General features: G+C 52.4%; 2 protein-coding genes across 3 annotated transcripts; one reads left to right on the top strand and one right to left on the bottom strand.

Annotated features, from left to right (window-relative positions):
* The first annotated feature begins 405 nt into the window (after positions 1 to 405).
* Positions 406 to 1,411, top strand: LOC120678245 (E3 ubiquitin-protein ligase WAV3-like). Its single transcript, XM_039959387.1, has 2 exons — positions 406 to 1,035; positions 1,073 to 1,411. Exons 1-2 carry the CDS (start codon positions 406 to 408, stop codon positions 1,409 to 1,411), a joined length of 969 nt encoding a protein of 322 aa, XP_039815321.1.
* An 8,700-nt stretch (positions 1,412 to 10,111) lies between these two features.
* On the bottom strand, positions 10,112 to 12,938 carry LOC120679439 (transcription factor bHLH130-like). 2 transcript variants are annotated; one of them, XR_005677193.1, is made up of 6 exons: positions 11,959 to 12,938; positions 11,460 to 11,782; positions 11,185 to 11,331; positions 11,021 to 11,086; positions 10,767 to 10,932; positions 10,112 to 10,491 (listed from the first exon to the last, which is right to left on the bottom strand). XR_005677193.1 is itself a non-coding variant. In XM_039961020.1 (6 exons), the coding sequence occupies exons 1-6, from the start codon at positions 12,425 to 12,427 to the stop codon at positions 10,423 to 10,425; spliced, it is 1,143 nt and encodes a 380-aa protein (XP_039816954.1). In that variant the 5' UTR covers positions 12,428 to 12,938; the 3' UTR covers positions 10,112 to 10,422. The 2 variants fall into 2 exon arrangements, 1 of the variants encoding a protein (XP_039816954.1); XM_039961020.1 differs by having other exon boundaries at positions 10,767 to 10,835.
* Positions 12,939 to 23,071: the final 10,133 nt, after the last annotated feature.

Below are 23,071 nucleotides of genomic sequence, written 5' to 3'. Positions count from 1 at the left end.
GCCCCACACCCTCCGCTTCCCCCTTCCCAGCGGTGAAGAATTTCTTTCGCGACCCTCCGCCGCATCACGTGGACGCACTACAGGACATGTTTCCGATATTGAAGAACAGGAGTAAGAGCTCTCCCTTCGTGAGATGGAGTGATGACTGAGGGCTACGGTCAAAGCCAATCGTTTAGGTTGTGCGCGATGCGAGTAGTTCATGTGGATGTTTATCTTTCGGGTTGTGTTCAGTTAGTTTGCCAGCTTGTGTCCATCTGGAGTCTGTTCTATTTGGGTTGTAACCGAATACTGTATCAATTTCTTCTTCGTCTTAATACAATGATACGCTGCGCGCGTATTCGAGAGAAAAAAAAAAAAGAGTACCCGTCGATCCCGAGCAAGGCGGCGCACGACGGCTTCGCGGTGATGGTGCAAGTCAAGGCGCCCTCGCAGGCGGCGGGGAGCACGCCTCTGGACCTCGTCGCGGTGCTCGACGTCAGCGGGAGCATGGCGGGGCCCAAGCTAGAGGAGGTGAAGCGCGCCATGGGGTTGGTCGTCGACAGCCTCGGCGCCCGCGACCGCCTCAGCGTCGTCGCCTTCTCCGACGACGCGCGGCGGGTCGTCCCCCCGACGCGCATGTCGGGGGACGGGAAGGCCGCGGCCAGGCTCGCCGTGGAGTCCCTCGTCGCGGCCGGCTCGACCAACATCCGAGCCGGTCTCGACGAGGCGGCCAAGGTGCTCGAGGAATGCCAGCACGACGGCGACGTCGCCGGCGTCATCCTCCTCTCGGACGGTTACGACAACTACAGCGCGTGTCGCCGGAGCCTACTCCACAGGAATAATCCGACAGACGACTACAGCGACCTTCTGCCACCGTATCTCGTGCTCGATAAGGGCTGGCGGGGCACGCCGGTGCACACGTTCGCGTGGGGCTCCGACCACGACGAGGAGGCCCTGCACGGCATCTCGGCGGCGACAGGCGGCACGTTCTCCTTCATCGAGAACCACGCGTCCATCCAGGACGCGCTGCCGCCGTGCGTCGGCGGGCTCCGATCGGTAACGGCGCAGGATGTTTGGATCCGGCCGCTACAAGAACAGTGGCGCCGATGACGAGGAGGCCTGGGTCAGCGTCGGCGAGCTGTACGCGGACGAGGAGAGGCGCTTCCTCTTCTTCTTCGATGTCCAGAGTACCGACGACGCCGACTACGACTCCCACACCGAGCGTCTCTTCAAGGTTAGCTGCGAGTACATGGACATGGCGACCGGGCAGGTTATTTCCGTGAGACCGGCAGACGAGTACACCGAGGTGCTAAGGACCCTCGACGGCGCGCCGGAGGCAGCGCCGTCGATGGAGGTCGAGCGGGAGCGCCTCCGCGTGGAGGCGGCGGAGGACGTGGCCCTAGCCCACGCGGCCGCAGAGCGCGTGGCCTAAGCCGAGGCCGCGCGGATCCTCGGCGCCCGCCGGGAGATGGTGAGCCGGTCGGCGGCGGCGATGTCCGGCGACGCGAAGTGCAAGGCGCTGGCGGCCGAGCTTGACGAGCTGCGGCTGCGCGCGGCGGACGAGCGGGAGTACCGGCTGACGGGCCGCGCGTGCTTCCTCGCCAGCATGAGCGCGCACGCGCAGCAGCGCGGCTCGTCGGTGCCTCTCCCTCGGCCCTTGCCGGAGGGGCTGCAGTCTGGGTGGGCAGGCTCGGCGATGTTCGCGACACCGGCGATGAGGAAGAGGGAGGAGTTATGGGAGACGCGGCGGCAGAGCATGGCGGCGCCGCCGCCGGCGCCGGCCCCGCCGCACAATGGACGAAGCAAGGCTGCCCCTCCGCGTTCACGCCTGGAGGCAAGGCTGGCAGCGGCGGCACCTCGTCTGAGCATGTTGAGGAGATACCGGCGTCTTGTACCACTCATCAAGCCCTAAGCAAAATCTGCTGTCTTTTGGCGTCACAAAAAATAAATTAAAATGATGCTGTCTTCTGAATTTTGTAATGGTGGTTGGCACCCTAACAGTGAGAGAATATGAAGAGAGGTAGATCATCAGACCAGACGGGCAGCAGCTAGCAACAATCCGTTTTTTTTTGGGCTGAGTAATTTACTGTTGATTTTTAAATCTAAACTATTTGGATTGTATGACGAAAATTTGTCAGGTCTGGTATAGAATCGATAAGAAAATACTAGGTTTTTTCATTGCGAGAACATAAATCAGACCAGATGGTTCAGCAGTGCAAGTGCAAACCAAACCACTGTTTTTCCTTAGCCCGGGCAGCAAGTTTACGGAAACAAATTTTTTTACATAAAAAAACGATGGGAATAACATATTTTTTGGGCTTTCCTAAAGTATCAATCCGGCCCGTGGGTCTGAAACCTGTGCTGGGCCAACGCTTCACACATTCCATTTTTCGTGGCAACATGGGCCTTAATTTCCTAAGCAAAGATGAAGGATGAACCGCTTGAGGTTTAATAATGGCTACATTATCAGAGAGATAGTACATTTTCGCAAAAAAAAAAAATCAGAGCGATAGTACCGACTCAAAAAAAAATCAGAGGGATAGTACTGGTAGTATTTGCATTATTGCATACGTAATCAATCACTAATCAGCTCGTTTCACACTCTTGCTTGCTTCCATCACTTGGATCAGGTTTCAATTCGAGGATGTAAAAATAGGTTTAACTGAACACCTGCCGGAGATTGCTTTGCTTCAAGAAACTAGCCTGTCAACCCATAAAAATCTGCATCCTGGCCTGTCATGGCTCAAGATGACGCCATGGCCCCATGGCCTTTTTTTTTTGAAAATAAACCCCATGGCCTTCCCAGCTCCCATTCCAGGCAGCGCGAGCACGAGGTCTGCTCCAATCCGACAGTCTCTTCAGCACGGAGGGAATAGAACAGTGGGCGCGGCCGCGGCCGCGGCTGCGGGCGGAAACCGGCCGCCTGAAACCGGGGGCAGCAGGCATGGCGCCGTTACCCAACCGCTGCGGTGTCAGGCCCCGCCGCGGCAGCAGCGGCGCGGCCACCCGCCACCACTGGCCAGGTGCGCTGCACGCAGGTCGCATGGTACGAGCAGGCGCCGCGACAGCCGCATTCAATCCGAGGCTTCCTGGCTTTTCCCCGTCCAATCGTGTCCCGGTATGGAACGCCTCCCTCCATCCCTCTGCTCTGTTCTGTGCGCCCTGCCGCTGCGGCCGCGTGCGTGCGTGGTCCTGCGCCGCACGCCGGCACGGCGGCATTGCGCCCCGGCACTGGTTGGTGATCACCGGCGAGGCACCACCAGGCGTCGATCGGGGGATTCCAGTGACCGATCACCACTCTCGGGCGCTCGGCACCGGCGCACCGCTGCACGGAGAGGCTTTTGGACCCGAGGTGCTCGATGCCGGCGGTGCGGTGGTGCCCCCCATGTCGCGCCCGGCCTGCAGATCTGGCATGATCCACACGCACAGTGGACGACGAACCGAACGCGGGCAAAGGCGGAGCTCATTGCCGACTCCACTACCTCCTCGGCCGCCAGCCGGCCACCCACCCACGCGCTTTTCCCTTTCCACCCCCCGTGCCCGTGCCATGCCATGCCATGCCATGCCATCATCCCCCGCGAGACCGCACGCTCCCGGCAAGAAGACTGCCGCCGGCCGCAGCAAGCGCGGCGCGGCACGACCTGGCTCGCCACGTCGGGTTTGCATGCGCTGGGTTGGGTCGGCGCACCGTGCGGCGAGTAAAGTTGCAGCGCGTGCACTGTGCCTGATGCCCTGATCCTGATGGTGCGCCTCGTAGGGCGGACACATGGGCTTAGGAAAAGGCTGCGCCCATGTTGCTGCTTGCTCCATCGCCGCCCGGACGTGGCAGCCTCGCTCTGTCCGGTCGCCACCGCCTGACATGATGCCACCTGCGTGCGCCGCGCACTGCTTCTTCCTCGCCTTTCCCTTTTCGCCGGGTCACTCATGCCATGCACGCCGCGGCGAGGTCTCGAGCACCCGCAGCCACTGGCGGACCCAAAGGTGGCCAGGGTATGCCGTGGCATACCCTAAGCCAGTCCTCTTTTATCATAATAACTTCTTTAACTTAGATTTGATCAAATTCAAATTGCAACTTAATAATTATATTGGTAATAGTAGACATGAGAACAACTTCAAATGTCTGACCAATCATAGTTATCTCTCAGTTAAGCTAGTTCAAACTGAGAGAAATAAGATTTATGATATGGTTTATAATTTTTTAAAATTGGTCATTGATTTTAGCAAAAATTAAGCTAAGAAATAAGATAGGAGATAGTCTTTTGGATGATTGTCTACACACATTCATCAAGCGAGATATCTTCTTCGAGTGGATGAAGATGATATAATTAATACTTCATGGACTTTAATGTTGAAGCATAAATGAATTGTCCACCTCTTCCCATCAGCTTAAGGTTTTGTGTTGAATTGGTTGGTACATGCAACTCAATATGGTATCAGAGCCAGAGGTCTCTGTCGGTGTTTTACTGCCAAGCTCTCCGAGGTATATTTCGAGGAGTTTGTTTTTAGGCACGGACTCGTCGAGATCAGAACACGATGGTGCAAGGAACACAAAGATTTAGACAGGTTCAGACCGTCATACCATACGTTCTGTGTGGTCGTTTGTATTGCCTTAGGTGTTGGGATATCTTGTAAGAATCCCTGCCCGCTCTTATATAGTCTGGGAGGACAGAGTTATATGGAAAGTACTAGACGAGTACTATTAGAGTCCTACTACAACGAGGTCGAGTAGTTTCCATGTACATCAACTAGTCCTACTGCCGTACGAGTAGTTACAAGAGAGGTAAGGTGTATCCATGTGCTATTCCTTACTCTAGAATATTCCACGTCTGTGAGCAGTCCCGCTGCCCTGGGTCTGACAGTCTCGAGTTCGAACCTCAGCAGGTGCGATTAAATAAAATAATTGCAACCGACTCTTATTTTCACGTTCGAGGCATAGCAGAGCCTACACGCGAGGGAGAGTGTTAAAGTATAAGTGAATTGCCCACCTCTTCCCATTAATTTAAGCTTTTGGGTTGAATTGATTGATGCATACAACTTAATAGTTAAGAAGTGTAAGCCTGATAAGAAGAAATTAGGTAATCTCTTTGAACTATTATAGGTTTGTAAGCTTATTTTATATTTTTCTAGGACTTAGTGTGCTTCTACTACTTATATTGTAATCTATGTAAGTATTGAATCTAAGTGCTTATATATCGAATTGCTCGTGGAATTTTTTGTTGTGTATCGATTTTTTAGATTATACCAAATACCGAATTATATGTTGAAGTTTTGATATGATATACCCTAAGTTCCAATCCTAGGTCCGCCACGCAGCTCGACACGGCGGTCGACTGGCCCAGCTCAAGAGCACTTTCTTCTCGGTGCATTGGCAACCCACCCGTCTGGTTCGAGAAGCTAGCCTTTGTTCGGGCTTCCAGTCCGGTTTTCAAGGTACGGCGGGGATCGAGTCGGTACGGTACGGGCTACCCGTGCGGAAGCAGTGGCATCGGATGCAGGAGCATGAGTTTTTCTGGTTGGGATGATGATATGTGAGTTTAAACAGTAAGCTCATTAAATGATGAACAGTAAAGTGATAAAATAAATTAATAGAAGAAAACTAAAGAACCGTTCTGATCGGAAACAAGAACCGACCTTAGATGTTGGGCCCCTCTTGTTGAGCCATGACTATAAAAGAAAGGGGGTGAAACCCCGTTGAGGCACCTGATCAGCCGTCGTGGTCATCACAGGGGTTTTGTGACCGGCTCAAACACACACATACACAGAGGCAAGAGAGAAATCAAGAACAAGATCAAAGAAAGAGAGATGGGAGGTCCCAGTGACCAAGGTATGGATTCCATGCCCCTGTTTGTGGTTCAAATCTTAGCCTAGTGATCCTATACAAACCTAACACTTCTCGCTAGCTAACTGCTCCATTTCCCGGAGTCGCAAGTCGCTGCCTGTACCGGGGCGTACGCTGCAGAGCTTTCGCCAGCATCGCCGCAAGAAGGCCTCCCGTTCCGTCCCAGGAATCTTCCGCGGCAGTGCACGTAGAGGCCAGGCCCAGCGTGTAAACTTGCATCAAGGTCGCCGCGCCGGCAGGCCGGCGTTGACATCGGCTGCCGAGATGGTACCGGCCTTTATTTTATTTTATTGGGTTGACAAATTGCACGGGTTGACCAGGACGCCATTTTAATAGCGGGCGCCAAGCCAGCCGTTTCTGTACCTTCCTTCGACTTGTCTCCGACGCGGCCTAGCATCTAGTGAGAGAAAGACAAAGAGGGAGAGTGAGAGAAATAGGTGGAGGGTTTGCGACCCAATGAATGATAGCCTCCGACTCCGATCGAATGGTCAGCATACGTACGTAACGTGCGCGCCTGCGCCGTGCAAGTCTGAATGCGTTGCACCGGAGCAGAAGTAGCAATAGCAACGGGAACCGAGAGCAGCGAGCACGGCCGGTACGTAGCCAGGACAGGGGGCACCGGAAAAAGGACGCGTGGACACCGGAAATCCGAGTCGGGAGGGGAGCACGGCCAACGGTAGCGCCTAGCGATCAACTTCCTTTCACCGTCACCGCAAGTACCTCTGTCTCTGACTCTCTCTACCCTGCCCGTCCTGCGCCGCCTCCGTCATTTTCCGGGCCGGAAGCGAACGCTGCTCCTTCACGTGAAGCGAAAGGTGAAAACTGAAACTCAGTTCACTTGAACCTTCCACTCTATCTAGACTTGCATAGTGTCTGTGTTCATCAAATCATTTCCTTGCGTTTGGAGTTTTTTTTTTTGAAAAACTTGCATTTGGAATTTCAGACGTCCCCAAAATACCGAATCCAGACCCCCATGATTTGTATTTGATTGACATTTAAAAGCACTCTACCTACTGAGGTGCACGCAAGTGTAGGATGAAGTGAAGTCAACGGCACAGTTGAAAGACTTTGGTAAACACTTTGGCAACAGAGATACTGTAGGCGCCGCGGCTTCTGCCTGTTCTGGAACCACTCCGGCTAACCTGTGACATGGGCAACGAAAAGACAATCGCCGGCCAAACTCTCTCGCGGCGCGCGACAGCGCCGCCAGAGCGGCCGCCGGCCACACGCGCGCGAGGCTCCCCCTCGGACCCCTCCCCGGGCCACAGGGGCATCGTCATCGATGGATCTAGGTACTCGCGTGCGCGTCAAGAAAGTATGGGATCCGTAGTTTTTTTTTTCTACAATAAACAGAGAGAAAGTAGTATCCGTAAAGGCGGATCTCATCCATCCTACTCCGGCCTACGAAACCTACCAGGTACACGGATCCTCACATCCATGGACACACACACACCTGTGCGGCTGTGCCACAGATAATGTTCCATTGGTTTCTCAAAAAGACAAGCAAATAATGTTCGGAAATTATGAGATATCATCCATGATGATAACCGCTGATGAAACTACGAGAAGACAAGGCAGCCTGTTTTTCCCCAGCCTGACCATGAATCTTTTTCCACAGCTCTCCGACCTTATCTCCACGAAGCGACGCGAAGAGCCGAAGATCTAGGCGTCCCGTGACCGTGCGCAAATGCGCCGGCCGGCCGCTCTCACGAATTGACGCGCATCCCCACATCACCAAGCGTCTGAACAGAGCGGAGAAAAAAGCACGGCCTCCAAATACTCGGGGAGAGTTCGATCGAGTTCCCACGGCGGCAGCCACGCCGCCGTGCTGCCATGCCCGCAGGTTCCGGGTTTCGCTTCTTGATGAGAACAAGTAGATGGACGGACAGCGACCGTTCGCGGAAAAGAAAACCGGCCGCGTCCCCTGAACCTCCCTCTCCCGTGGGGCCCCGTTGATCTCGACTCGACATCGCCGGAGAAGAAGAGCAATTAATTATGTTAAAAAAATAGGGTCAGTTGGATCCATGCCACTACAATTTCACGAAGTTGGATTTCATGTTGAAATCCATGCCATTGAGTGGCATGATTTTCAACGTGAAACCCAATTTCACGGAGTTGTGCTAGGATGAATCGAATTTTCCCTAAAAAATACTAGGAAGAAGATCAACTAAAATAGTATCTCTTGCTGGATTATTGTAACCATCGTTTCAGAATCAACTCGGAAAAGCTTGGAGTGTGAGTAGGACTGTAGGAGCGCTAGAGCAAGGGAGACGCTTTGGTCGTGCTGCAGTAAAAGGCCTCTCGCTCTCACCGTTTCATGGAAACTTATCTCCAACACATTATTCATATATACTCTATTATTTTCTCTCTTCATTAAAAATAAAATCTTTTGTATTTTCGGTAGTACTGCTGTAGCATATTACTCAAAGTATAGACTGTAGAGTAGAGGACGAAATTTCATTATATTTGAGTAAAATAGAGATGTGTTTTGGTAATCACCAAAAATATTTTAGTATTAGAGATGCAATTGGTAATCTGTTTCACTACTTCCCACTATGAAAAGGACAGTAAGGAGTAAGGGGTGTTTAGTTCCATCTCCAAAAATTTTACACCCCGTCACATCAAATAAAATCTTGCTATTTAGGAGTATTAAATAAAATATGTTTATATTTTTTTTTGCATAAATGAGTTGTAAATCGCGAGACGAATCTAAAGAGCCTACTTAATCTATGATTTGCAATAGTGATGCTACAATAACTATTCGCTAATTATGAATTTATTAGATTCATCTCGTGATTTACAATCCATCCATGCAAAAGTTTTGTAAACAGATTTTATTTAATCCTCCTAAATAGCAAGATCTTTTTAAAAAAAAATTGGAGGAGGAACTAACATCCCGTGGCCGAGAATAGCCCTGGGCACCAAAAACCGATAACCGAACCGAAAAAATCAAGAACCGGAGCCGAACCGAATCGAAACCGAGAATTTAGGTTCCTGGTTCTGAGGAACCGAAATTCTCGGTTCGGTTTTGGTTCCTAAGCCTGTTAACCGAAGAACCGAGCCCATCCTATATTCAGCCCATGAACATAATAAGTGGCCCAAGGCCCAAACAAAACCCTAACTCTATTACACCATTCCCACCCAATCTACCCACCAGCCCACCACCGCACCCCACCCTCCACCCCCAACCCGCACCGGCGCCGCCAGCTCGGCGCTGGCCCCTCCCCGCCCTCCCTAGCCGCCGCCTCGCTCTCCGCCGCGGCCCCGGCCTCCTCTTCGCCCTCTCCAGCCGCCGCCTCGCCCTCCCCCGCCCCCGCCGCGGCCCCGGCCACCTCTTTGCCCTCCCCGGCCGGCGGCCGCCGTCGCGGCCCCTCCCTGTCCCCGGCGGGCGGCCCCCGTCGTGGCCCTACCCTGTCCCTAGCAGGCGGCCGCCGCTGCCCCTCCCCGGCCGCGGGCCCGTGGCTCCGACCTCCCCGGCGGCCTCCAGCAGCAGACCTCGGCAAGCCCCGTGGCGGTCCTCGACAGTCCAGCGCCGGCGGCACGGCCGTCCCTGCGCCCGCAGGCAAGCCGCTGTCGGCGCGCGGCAGCGCCGGTCCTGGCGAGAGATTTTTTTCCTTCTCAACAAAGTTCGGTTCTATCGGTTATAACCGGAACCGAACCGAAAGTACCGAATCCGAAATTTCTCAGTTCTTAGTCCTAAAAAAACCGAACCAATCGGTTCGGTTAGAACCGAACGCCCAGCCCGAGCCGAGAAGCACGGGACGACTCCTAGTCTCCAACGCAATGCAAAATTTATTGGCCACGAGAGGATTTCTTTTCTATTCCCTCTTGGGGACAAGAACGAGCGGGTGTGGCAATGGTCTAAGAATGGTGCTACATCCTACCAGGGCCGTATCTAGGCCCGTGCGGGCTGTGCGACCGCACAGGGCCCTCAAATTTTAGGGGCCCCAAAATATAACGAGTATACTAGGTATAGTTATATAATAGATTTTGTTTTAGTTATATTTTGATCCAATACGAAGCAAACTGTAGCCCAAATATGTCATAGAAGAGGAAATATGCCGCTTGACCATTGTCTTTCAATCAAATCTGCAGATTGCAGTGCAATCTTTTTCGCTTCCACTATAACCGCTCGCCAGGCACGGCACAAGTCACGTCTGCACTTCCACCTTCCGGATTTCACTGGTCACTCGCAGGCGCAACGATGGTACTAGGGTCCAGTTCATAGTTTCGCATAGGGCCTTCGAATTTGCCGGTACGGCCCTGCATCCTACAGCTGCAGGTATCAGCACAAACGCAGAAGCACAGCAGTAACTTTCTACTGAAATGGCGAGATGCAATTGGACATGGGCGTGCAGGCCGTTACATATAGCAAAAGTTACAGCAAAAACTAATTACTATACAATTCTCTCCCCACCCCTCCGATGCCTCTCCCCCAATCCCACACCGCTTGAATACTTGATGATGCCACTTCTCCTGCGTGCGCTCCAGCCCCCGGCCCGGCGCTCAGAAGCTCACACTGTTCTGCAGCCTCCACTCCAGCCCAGAGATTGTGCGACCCCCATCAACATTTCCAAAGCCCAGAGCCTCCACTCCTGGGGCTTTCAGCCGGAGAACTGCTGCTGCTGCTTGCTCGCCGAGCAGGGGCAGCTGGCGCGGCTCTCGTTCAGCACCTTCAATGGATGAGCAGATCACTGTCAAAGCTCAGTTTTTTTTTTGGATCGTGTGATTGGGATAAGAATAGGTAAAAAGGCAAATTTATTTTTCCAAAAAAGGGGGCAAATTGCAGGTGACCCTCGCCGTCAGACGTAGGGCGGCAGATCGCGGCTTCTTGGTTTGGACGTCACTGGCGGCGGCAAGTGGACCTTTGCAGCTACGCTACCGACAAGTGATCATTTGCGCGGGGGGGGGGGGGGGGGGGGGGGGGGGGGTTGGCGAGAGTTCGTACCTTGACCTGCTTCTGGAGATCCTTGATGTAGTCGACGGCCAAATCCAGCATGTCTGCGGTGTTGGTTTGCTGCAGGGAATGGGAAGTACACCGGTCAATTCAGGAGGGTGGTCCTCGGCAGATTTGTGAACCATACAGAGGCTGCTGATCTATCGCCTAGTGTTTCCTATTGGGGAGAGGAGACGAGCCGAGATTGGTGCAGGGGCAGGGCTACAGGATGATGATGATGATGATGCTTGAGGTGAGGTCAGTACCTTGTCCATGTTGGGCACGAGCTCCTGGAGCTTCCTGATTCGCTCGCTGATCTTTGTCCTCCGCACCTGGGTGGCCATTGGTCAGGGAGATGGAGGCGTCAGCCAATTGCAGCAAGAAAGCAGAGGGGTCGTCGATTCGGTTCGGTTCAGCTCGGCTCGCTCACCCGCTCGGCGATGCTGCGCGGGTGCGTGGCGCACCCGCGCTTGGCGCGGATCTTGCAGGGCACGGCGTCCTGGAACTGGAGGAACTTCTCGATGGCCGCCATCTCCGACGACGTCTTGGGCAGGCTGAACTGCTGCGTCAGGCCGCTCTGCGCCGCCGATCACCACGCACAGCAGGAACCGTCGTCAGCTCGTCGTCATCGAGTAGAGGGAGTGGAAGCGATGGAACAGTGGGCGGAGGAGCAATGGAGGCGGCCGCCGGAGGAGACGCACGCACCTGGCCGGGCTCCGACGAGTCCCGCGGGCGTTTCATCCCGGACAGGTTCTCCGACATGAGCGACGACGAGTCCTCCCACCCGGAGCTCATCGCGTACCCGGGGATGTAGCCGCGCCCGCCGCCGGCGCCCTCGGGGCTGCTCCCGCCGAGCTCCTCGCTGCCCATCTCCGAGATCTGCGACATCAGGGAGCCCTGCCGCGAAGAGAAGCTGAGCTGGCCCTTGAGCCTGCCGCCGCCGGAGGGGGAGTCGGCCGCGGCGGCCGCGCTGGCGCCGTTCCTGAAGCCGCCGACGCCCATGCCGGCCCGCAGCATGCCCCCGTACGCTGAATTGAGCAAAACGGCGTGGCAAGGACGGGCGCGCTCAGTTCCGGAAATAGAAACGTTTCCAACAAGAACTCGCCAAGAACAGAGCGGCAATAATTGCGGCGCAGGGAGCGAGCATGGCAGGAGTGGCAACTATGGGAGTACCAAAAGAAGGCCGGATTAAGAAGGGACAAACCGTTGTCCATGTTCAAATGATTGAGGAATCCGGCGGGGGAGCTGCTCTGCCGGATCAGGCTGCTGGCGGCGGCTGTGGGGGCCTCCATGCCGGAGCTGACGGTGCGGTAGAGCCCGGACTCCACGGCGGCCATCTGCTGCTGCTGCTGCTGCTGCTGCTGCGAGTGGAACATCATCTGCTGCTGCTGCTGGGAGGCCATGGCAGCCGTGTCCGGGAAGTGCGCCGCGGCGGGGGCATGCGGCGCCGGCGCCGGCGGCTTGTCCCTGATCTGGTGGTCGGCCAGGAACCTGGAGAAGACGTTGTCGGCGCAGGGGTCGGGGCTGCCGGCGCGCGGCCCGGGCTGGAGGAAGTCCTCGCAGACCTCGCCGAGCAGCGTGCTCGGCGCCGATCTGTAGCGCAGCAGCCCGGACGAAGTCATCGGCGGCTGCACCGGCAGGTTCAGATCCTTGGACACCGGCGAGCCATACATCACCTCACCGCCCCGGCTGTCTCTCCCCTTCCCCAATCCCCTCCCCACCCCGCTCCCGAGCACCAATTCTCCCCGACAACCCACGACGGGATCAAGAAACACACGGCCAACCGCTACCACCGCCTCCCCGCCATGGCCGCACCCGCACGCACAGGAGGCAGCAACACAAACCCCCAGCGAATCAACCCCAAGCACTCCACCGAACCCCGAGACGAAGAAAAAAAACCAGAACTTTCCAGCCGACGAACACAGCGCCAAATCGCTTTTTGCGCTCGATCTCTCCACCAGCCTCCCCAAGCTGCTCCCTATCTCTCTCTGCCTCTCCCTATCCACAGCTTTTGTACGGCGGCGGGAGGAGAAGGGAAGGAAAAGGAGAGAGAGCCAGCAGCCGTAGCTGCAGCAGAACCGAGAAGAAGCGGTGGTGGTGGTGGCGGCTTGGGGGGCGGGGGTCCTCCGCCTCCGCTCTGCTTTTGCGGCACTAGTTTAATTCGCGGATTGGGGGGGGGGGGCGACTGTGTGCGTGTGCGTGTGCGTGTGCGTGGAGCAAATTTTATATGCGTGGGAGTGAGGGCGCGTTTAGTTTCGAAAAATTTTTAGAAAAAAATACTGTAGTAATTTTCAACCGAAGATTGGAAAGGCTAAATATGATCTAATTGTAAATTTAATTACACGGATGGACGGGAAATCGCGAGACGAATCTATTAAGCCTAATTAATCTGTCATTAAAAATTAATTACTGTAGCACGATATTGTCTAATCATTACATAATTATGTTCATTAGATTCGTCTTGCGATTTTGGCTAAGAATTATGAAATGAATTTTATTAGTTATCTATATTTAATACTCCTAATTAGTGGTTAAACATTCGAAGTTACAATAACACACGAAAAACCGGGGGGGGGGGGAGCTCTTGGCGATCGCTCTGGGCCAGCTCGGTGGAGAGGGAGGAGGGCGGATGTGACGAGACTGCCCTCGGCTCCAGGGAGAAGACGATGCCGGGGGGCATGGTCCACGGGCGGATGGGTGGCTGCGCCGATGCTTTCGCTTGGAGTGACCGCCCAGGGGGCGAGATTACGGATCTGCCCTTGGTTGACATTTCGGCGTGAAAAAGGGTCTCCCGTTTATGCTGCCCTTGGTTGACATTTCGGCGTGAAAAAGGGTCTCCCGTTTATGCTGCAGGTTGAGAAATTATTGGTCGTGTGGAAATAACTGTGGAGACACGTAACAACTTTGTGAAAAATGACATTGTGGATGGTGACAGGTGGAAAACAATGTTCACTCGCAAAACACATACAAATACCCGTGAATTTGGGAAGACAAATGATAAAATATAGAGTATGACAGAAGACTTTTGTCCCGATTAGATTGCACTGGTGAATTTGAAGGAGCTCGTTGGGAATACTGGTATTGTGCGAACGTTAATATTGGGTTCCTCATGTACAGAACTAGGACGAAGTACAGCCTGTTTAGTTGGCTGGAAACAATAGGGCTGGCTAGCTGGAAATGCTAGTAGTACTGTTCTTCTATCTCTCTGCGTGCGGCGGCAGGCTGCGGGAGCTGGCTGGCTGGTTCAGCCCCAGCCCTAGCCCAACTGTTTTCAGCCAACCGAACAGGTGGGTATATTGATAGACAAAATGCAATAATATCGCCACATCATTTGTTACCTGGAGTTTGACAAAGAAAGTCGCAAGACATTCTTCGGCTCATTTCATTACCCACATCACTTGTCGCACCCGAATCTTTTTGAAACACATATATAATGAAAACTAGAAATAACAAAAAGAAATGCAGTGCGAGCATGTCTCTTTTTCTTATGATCACGTTGGATAGCAATTATATATTGACCGGTTAAGCAATTAACCAAACATATAGAATCCCCAACGTTGTACGGTACCGACATAAAAACTACAACCACGGGTTGAGATTTGAGAACTAGCTAGCGAAGAGGTTACAAATTCCTACAGTTAGTGAGAAGTAGGCATAGAAAAATAAATAAATTTCCAACATGAGAAGAACTATTACATTAGCTAGGTTCTTCGTTAGTGAATCCAATTGCAGGCTATTTCCGCACGATAGGGACTTTGCAAAAGACCACCCTTGTTAATCCGGAAGATCAGTCTCCCGGGCACGCCCACGCACCAAAACAGCAAAATAACAAAACAACCAAAACAAAGATAACCCCACCCATACCTCCCCCCCCCACCCCCCACCCCAAACAAAAAAAAAGAAAGAAGAAAAGAAAAGGGAAAAGGCTTCACTAATACGGCCTTTTGAAGCAGAAATGACTTGGTAACCAGAAAAGGGGCTGCCACCACCAGCAGCAGCAGCAGCCAGTGTGTCTGGCTTCAAAGCAAGCTTAGCCGCGCCGGGCCGGGCCGGGGCCCCACGCGCCCACGGTCACCTGGGTATGTTTGTTGTTGCTGCTGGTGCGCTCGTGCCGGGCGGCGCAGCGGGAGGACCAACTTGCGTGCCCGTGACCATTTTAAGCAACTCCGCGCAGGCTGTTTTCGGCAGCAAGCCAAGGTCTGGTTTTTTGACGCTATCCGGAAAAGCCCGGATCGACGGCGAGGGGTGTGGCCGGCCGGGGGCAGGGATGGGATTCCCCACCCCTGCCCTGTCCCTTGCCCCACTTCAGCTGCAGGGCTGTGATTGGCGGATGCATCTCACTCCTCTCCCTGTTGTGTTTGTTTCCATGCTTTTCGATTTGACGCTTCTTCATTCCCCATGTGCAGACCGGAACTCGCCGCTTGGGCAACGAAAAGTCCAGCTCTGATTTTTCTATGCTAGTACAACAGTGTTTGAGTTGGGTTGTTATCAGGATCGCATCATAAATTATAGAAGCTACTAGCTTTTAAATTTTTATTTGAGTTTTTGAAAGATGGAGACTGCTCTGGATTCCTGGATTATGCGGGTGGTAGTAAAGTTTTGAGAAACAGCTTGCGAGATTTCACGATCTGAAAACTGGTTTTTTTTAAAAGTAGGGATGTTGTTAGAAATCTAGACAATTTCATATTTAATTTATTTCATAAATATGACGCAAACAAGAAATGCATGATCATGATATTATATGTGCTTATCAAATGAATTCATCATCAAAGTCATCATGAACATGAAACTAGTACTAACCAGCAAAGCATGATATGTGAAAACTCTCAAACAAAGCATGTCAATCACAGTGTTTATACTAATCACAAATATTGCAATTTTGAGAATAAGATTAGCATACCCAGCAGCAGAGCCGGAAGCACCCGAAAGCGACATGGTGCTTTGTTGTTGTAGCCGTCCCGCTCGATACAGTGCAGAGATGTTGCAGTGACGATCACGCTCGTTCGCCTTGCGCCGGGAAGAAGTCGTACTGCGCCGTCGCCCGAACAGGAAGGAGTTGACGTCGCCGCCGGAAACAGGAATAGAAGCGAGTAGTCATGCCGCCGCCGACACTCCCCAAAAACGTGATTGCCGTCCTCACCCGAGCAGGCAAACTCACGGACAGCAGCGTTTCGGAGGCCTACTCTTCCGGTGCTCGTGCGCGCAAGAATCGGAACGGGGCAGCAGGAACTCAGCACAACAGTGGAGCTTTGTGTGTTGTACGTATGGAAGACAGAGAAAGGATGCCTCTCTATAGGTCCCAGGCGTGACCTTTGGCTGCTCAAGTTAATGCCATCAAAAGGTACCGTGAAAGGTCTTTGGCTGCCCAGCTTAATGCCATGAAAGGCACTATAAAGGACCTTTGGCTGCCTAGCTTAATGCCATTAAACTAGTAACTCTCGGCTATTGAAATGTCCGTTACTAGTCATTAACTACGGGTCAGTTAATAGTCATCAAATTGTGATCCAAAATGACAACACCATTCTCAATTTCCAATGCGGTACTGTTACAATTGTAACTACTCAAAAATCATGTGCCTTGGAATTTATTGATCAATAAATCATGTGCCTTGGAATTTATTGATCAATTTTAATAGGCATTTGGCCCATTAATTGTAACAGATGTTTGGGATCACGGCCTGGATTCTTAAAACTCAAGTCTCACAATCTGATCAGGCAGGGGCTATGCAAGCTGTACGGTTCGATGTCGTCGTGCTCCGGTGCGCGATGACGTCATGCAGCTGCGTGCTGCTGGCACGCGCGGCGCACGGCGAGAAGCACGGACGAGACCGATGGCCTTGGCCTGCACGCGACGCGACTCCGGGATGGGAACGTGCGCGCGGGCACGGCCGAGGCGTGCCCGCCTCGCAATGCCGATCGTCGCCCCCCCCCCCCTCCACTCGGCCTGGGCATTCGGTTCTTCGGTTCGGTTCGGTTCCTCGGTTCTTTTTAAATTTCGGTTCCTAAGAAACTGGAACCGAACTAGCGGAAGGAAGAAGCCGGAACCGACCAGTTCGGTTCTCGGTTCTTCGGTTCGGTTCTTCGGTTCTAACCGAACTGAACTAGCACCAGCTTCTATAATGACTAGACTTTCAGCAACATGCATCAATATCAGCCTTTATGAGAAATTTCAGCAGCATTTCCCCACAACCACAACTACACAATGCCCAGAATTTCATAGAAAATACATTATACATGGATCATTAGAGGTTTAACAGTCAATGAATCAACATCAGCCTTTGTGAGAAATTTCAGCAGCATTTCTCCACAACCACAAGTGCACAATGCTCAGAATTTCACAGACAATACATGGATCATTAGAGGTTCAACATAACATAAGTCAATAAATCAACATCCGAAGTTCCAAACCATCACAGAACACTAGAGTGGATAATGTAACATTGTAACAAATAGCAGAACCAGAACACAAATGACAGTAGACACTGGCACACTGCAGCCAGGAGCACAGCATAGCAGGCAGCAGGCATCAGCACCATGCCATGGCAGGGCAGCAAGCAGCACGCAGCGGCCAGCAGCAGCAGCAGCAGCAGCACAACGCCCAGCACTCCAGCAGGCAGCAGACCAGCACAGCAGGCTCCAGCAAACCAGCACAGCAGTCAGCACTCAGCACAGCAGGCAGGGGCAGCAACGCACCTGTTGGATAATAAAACATAATCAACAGATGAATAGATAATTTGTGCAAGTCCTCAAACAAACACACAGATTAGGTAACAAATGTACAAAAGAGTGACTCACATAATCATTTATCTTTTGAGTTGGATTGTTTGCTTTTGCTTGTTTTGGAAGATTGCTTGGACTGTGACTTGGTCTTGGTGCTAGTGCTAGTGGTGGTACCCTTGCTCCTGCTCCCTAGAACTTGTGACTTGGAGGCATTGTTTTCGTTGATTTCTTTATCCTTGAACTCCTGGATCAGCTCTAAAATAACAGAAATGAAACAATAAATAATTTATTCATCAACACAAACAATAAATAAAAGAGATGGTTTATTGAATCACCTTCTTCTAGCTTAGACAACTCTTCAGTATTCTTAGCAACATTGATTGGTGTAGCCCTCCTAACCCAATCATTTGTGCAGATAAGAGCTTCTACCATAAATGGAGTGAGGGAAGTTCTAAAATCATCTAGTATACGCCCACTTGAGCTAAATGCAGATTCACTTGCAATTGTTGAGATTGGAATGGACAGCACATCACGAGCCATTCTAGATAGTATGGGAAATCTAGATGACTGCCCTTTCCACCATGCAAGAATGTCAAAATGTTTTGTTTCATCTTCACACTCTTCTGCCAAGTACTTGTCTAATTCAGTCCTAGTGCCCCTGCTGCTGCTGTAGCTACTTGAGCCATTATTGAGCCTCATTCTCTTAGCAACTACAGTCCTTCATCATTCTAGTGTTTCCTCCCCCTTGTGTAGGTTGTGGTGACTCACTTCTTTGGGGCGTCCGGTTGCTTGAATAGCTGGCCCTATATTCTTCAAACATACCATGCAAGCACTTTTGCAGTGCAGCCCACAACTTCTGTCCAGCACCCTCACCATAAATTTCTTGAACGACAAGTTCAATATACTCTGAAAGCTTGTACCTAAGATCAAGAACAACAGCCACAAAAATCAGCAAGTTAATGTTCTCCTTCTCCTTTTCCTTCCCTTTTGCCTTCACCTTATCAATCTCATTTTCATTCTCCACAATGTCATGCCACTGCCCCCAATACTTGTCAAACTTCTCTTTCATTCTTTTCCCCATTGCTGCTTGAACCACATCAGTACTATTCAGCCAATTATTCACCAAAACATTGACTTCTCCAATCTCGTGAAAGAAGGTGTGAGCAGTGACACTTAGAGATGCAGAAACCCTTTTAGTTATATCAGCAAAATGCCCTAAGAAGTCAGCCATTTTCTTTGCATTGTCCCAATCGTGCTCATCAGGAACACCGGGACCCTTATCACTTATCAATTCAATTGTGTAATATGGGTCCTCCTCTGCATACCTAGTGAACACCTTTTCGTATGCACACACTGCTTTCAGCATATCATACGTGGAGTTCCATCTGGTGCAAACATCAAGGCTCAAGAATGCCTTCATGTCCACCTTCTCCAAAGCAGCACACTCTCTAAATTTGACTAATCTAGATGTACCGTTCTTAATAAATCTCACTGCAGCACGAACACGTTTGATGGAAGTGTCTACTTCTTTCAAACCATCTTGCACAATCAAGTTAACTATGTGAGCAGCACATCTCATGTGAAGGTACTTGCCTAGTGCAATATTAGTTTTCAAACTATTCATCTGCTTCCTCAAGTAGCTAATGCCACTATCATTTGCACTAGTGTTGTCAACGGTCACGGTCATTACTTTATCCAACCCCCAATCAAGCAATACTTTCTGCAAATGCTTCCCAATATCATCCCCCTTTTTACTTTTGACCTTAAAAAAACTAATTATTTTCTTATGCAAGCACCAATCATTATCAATAAAGTGGGCTGTCACAGTCATATAACTGTCTTGCTGCTGTGATGTCCAACCATCGGTTGTTAGGCAAACTCTTTGGCAATGTTTCTGTAAAAATATTTTCAACTTTGCTTTTTGCTCAAAGTATAGTGCAACAGTGTCCCTAGTGCATGTCCTTCTAGATGGCAAGTTGAATCGTGGGCAAGCAAGAGCCATAAACTTCCTAAAATCAGACTTTTCACCAAATGCAAATGGTAGCTCATCTTCTATAATCATTTCAGAAAAGGCAGCCCTAAGTGATTCAGGGTCAAACTTCCAAGTTTCTACATTACTTCCATCTTTTAGTTGCAAAACACCTTGCTTCAAATGACCTCTATGAGGATTATGCTTGCAATTATTGAAATGTTTTCGCATTGCAGACGTACCATTGAAAACTAAATGTGCTTGGATGTCATGCTTACAATACTTGCACTTGCCCTTGATCACCACATTCTGTTCATCCTTGACTTCAGTGAAGTGATCCCATATATCGCTTCTTTTTGCAATATCCTTCCTCTTCTTCACATCCCCCTCATCGGCATCGCACTCAACGATCTCCTTGGCCTTGCCCTTGTCCGCAGCCGCAGCAGCCGCACCAGCCTCCCGAGCCTCCTCTTCTTCAATCTCAGGCAAATAGTTTTCATTCCAGTCCTTAATCTGCTCCTCAATGTCCTCCTCGGATGATTGAGACATCTGTGTTATGCAATAAACATGAACCCTAGACATTCAATCACACATTCACATGCATATACAGATCTACCAAAGAGGCTAAGAGACTATGACAGTGAGCACTTACACTGCAAGAAGCAATGGATGTAGCCGTCTTTGGGATTCCTGTGAAGCTTGAAGCCGGCGAGGTCACAACGGGGCCGAGGAAGTAGGGGGCTGCACGAACGGCGAGGTCACGAACTCACGATGGCCGACGGGCTAAGGAAGTAGACGCGGCCGCGGGGGCGAGGGAGCCGGAGACGGGCGCCGGTAGCGTCGATCTTCGGGTGTCGGGCCGGCGACGAGGGCCTGGCGCCTGGCGGCTGGCGGCTTGCGGGGCGAACCAGCGAGTCAGCGACGGCGAGGGACTGGTGGCTGGCGGCCTGGCGACTGCCGGCGGGCGACGGCCGAGCGGCCGGCGGGCGGCGGGTTGGCGCCTGGCGGGCGGCGGCGGCGGCTACTGGCAGTGGCTAGGGTTCTTCGAATGGGGAACAGATTGGGGGAGCGGGGGGCTGCGGCGTTGCGCTGTGCTGCGGTGCGCCGGTGCCGCGGTGCGGGGTCTACTTATGAGTTTCATCCCTTTGTTAATCGTTATTGGGCCGGGCCAGGCCACATTCTTGAGGTGCGCCGGCCAGGCCACATTATGGGCCTTTGTAAAACTCCGGTTCTTTCGGTTTTTTCGGTTATTTGGAGTGTAGAACCGAAATTCCTCGGTTCTTTTCGGTTATCTAGGAACTGGAACCGAATTCAATAACGGTTCTTTCGATTCCGGTTCTTTCGGTTTCGGTTCCGGTTCTATCGGTTCGGTTTCTCGGTTCCGGTTCTTTTTGCCCAGGCCTACCCTCCACCCGGTCTCCGAAGCAACGGAAACGCCGCCGTCGCGTCGCGTCGCGTCGTCGGGGCACCGCCGCCCCCGGCCCGGCCGGCCGCGCTACCGTCCAAAGCGTTCGTGGGCGTGACGCCGGCGGTCGATCGGCCACGTCATCGGACGGACGTGCCGACATCGCCGCGCCGCCTTTATCTCCGGCCGTTCCGCGTGGCGCGAGCAGCTAGCTAGCTGCGTGAGCCTCCCTTTCCAATCCTGGGTGTAGGAACCTAGGAACAAGCCCTTGCAGGATCAAGGCCAGAAGACTCTTCGTGCAAATGATTGCTATCGGTAGCTACTGGTGACGTGGCCTAGCTACCTTTGGTGTTCTGGTGCTGGTCGTTAGTCAACGGCTCCACCGATGCGGCAGCTTGCAGCTGGCTGGACGTGGCCGTGGCTGTGGCTCCTGGCTGTGGTTGCGAGAGGGCTATAGGCTGGCTGTTTTTAAAAAGTGGCAGCACAAGGACTGGGTGGGCGTTTGTTAAAACTGGAGTCGCCCGTGTGCAGCTAGCTCAGAGAGTTGACTATCCGTGCCGTTGTTTAAGGATGGAGGTTTCTTGGGGAGAGCCCTGGGTTGACGATGACACGAGACTTGTTCACATTTTCCCCCTCTTCTCCCCTTCTTTTTTGTCCACGTCCCGTCCCGTCCCGGCGGCGCCGAATCGGCCACGGCCCTGACCCGACGGCCGCCGCGCGGCGCGTCCCGTCGAACGCACGCACGGTGGCGCGAAAAGGCGTCCGCCCGCGCCCTACGTTCGCCGTGGCGTGCACCGCCGCCAATCATTGGCCGTGTCCTGTACTCCCGTGTACACGACGCCGCCGTGCCTTCTCGGCTCTCTTGGTAGCTGCCGGCGTACGCGTACCGACTTGTGAACCCGTTTCGGATGAGAAAGAAGACGACCTGCTACTGAGCTCACGGCGGGCGTACGCCGGGAGTAGGCATCCAGAACGGTTGAGGTGAACTGGTGGAGTAAACAGGCAGGCAGGCAGCAGATGTTGAACGATGGACAGTCTACATCTCAAAGAAAACTAAACACAAAAAAAAATGGAACATGACGGTGGTCTAATCTGGTTCCAATGTTCCATCCCCCAACACCTGAGATGGGAGATGTATCCGGGTGTGGAGGACACGGGAGGGACAGCGGCAGGTGGCCGCCATTTCGGATCCAAGTCAGCAGCGTTCCGGAGCTCGCTCCTGCAGGCTGCAGCCCTGCTCGTAAGTTGGGGGGACAGATCCCTGAACCTCACAGCTCAACAAGTCTTCAACCATTGGCCGCTGCTTAAACTCGCTGCCTGCCTGGCCAAGTAAGTTGAAGCCATGATTCATGTCCACGGACGGAATCTCTTCTGCACATACTCAAGTCCCGTTACCATGTTTGGAGCTGTATTTCTCGACTTAGAAATTTAGAATTTGTGCGAACTCTGCGCGCTAAGAGTTCGCCGCAAGATGCGATCTTGAGATGTAGTGTTTTCTGACGTACTAGTAGTATTTTCTGACAATTCCTCGCAAAAAAGTATTTTCTGACAATGTACTGTTTCGTATACTTTGGCTTTGGTTGTTGTTGTTGTACTTATACAGTCTGTGACCTTTCCCGTGAAAAAAAAAAGTCTGCGACTTTGAGCTGACAAGTTTGCTCACCTGTCTTCAACCTAGACGACACTCTCCTGCCTGAAGTCCTGAAGCACCACTGAAAAAATAACTCCTACAAGCAGGTTAACGAGATGTATCATCAGAGCTGAGCTCCCACGGGTAACACCGTAACACTGTCACAGTCTGCTCTAACCCAACATGAAAAAAAATAATAATAAGTGGCAGGAGATAGATTGGGACATGGAGATCCAATCTGCTAGATTTCTGAATATTTTTCCGCCCCGTCCTGAACCTGAACCCGGTAAAGCGGAGGGGCAAAGCAGGAGGCTCGCTCACGTGGCCCACACGTGCGGCGAGAAAAAAGCAGAGGCCCAAGAGAGCCGCCAGGCCCCAAGAGGCTCTCTTCTCCTTTTTCAGAGGCAGCGCGGGTGCCAACTGCCAGGCCAGGAGGTGCTTCGAGCTCGCCGTCAGATCATCAAACCTGACAGCGTCGCGATAAAAAAGCAGTTTCGATCGGGGTTTATGGAGGGCGGGTCCCCCGTGATGCTGATCTGACTGGCGCGTGGGGCCACGGCCTCTTGTTCGAGCGCCCGGCTAGCAAGGCCAGGT

This window comes from Panicum virgatum, chromosome 6N (genome assembly GCF_016808335.1).
Source record: "Panicum virgatum strain AP13 chromosome 6N, P.virgatum_v5, whole genome shotgun sequence".
NCBI lineage: Eukaryota > Viridiplantae > Streptophyta > Magnoliopsida > Poales > Poaceae > Panicum > Panicum virgatum.
Note: the sequence above shows the minus strand (reverse complement) of the source record. Positions and strands in the feature narration are given on the sequence as shown.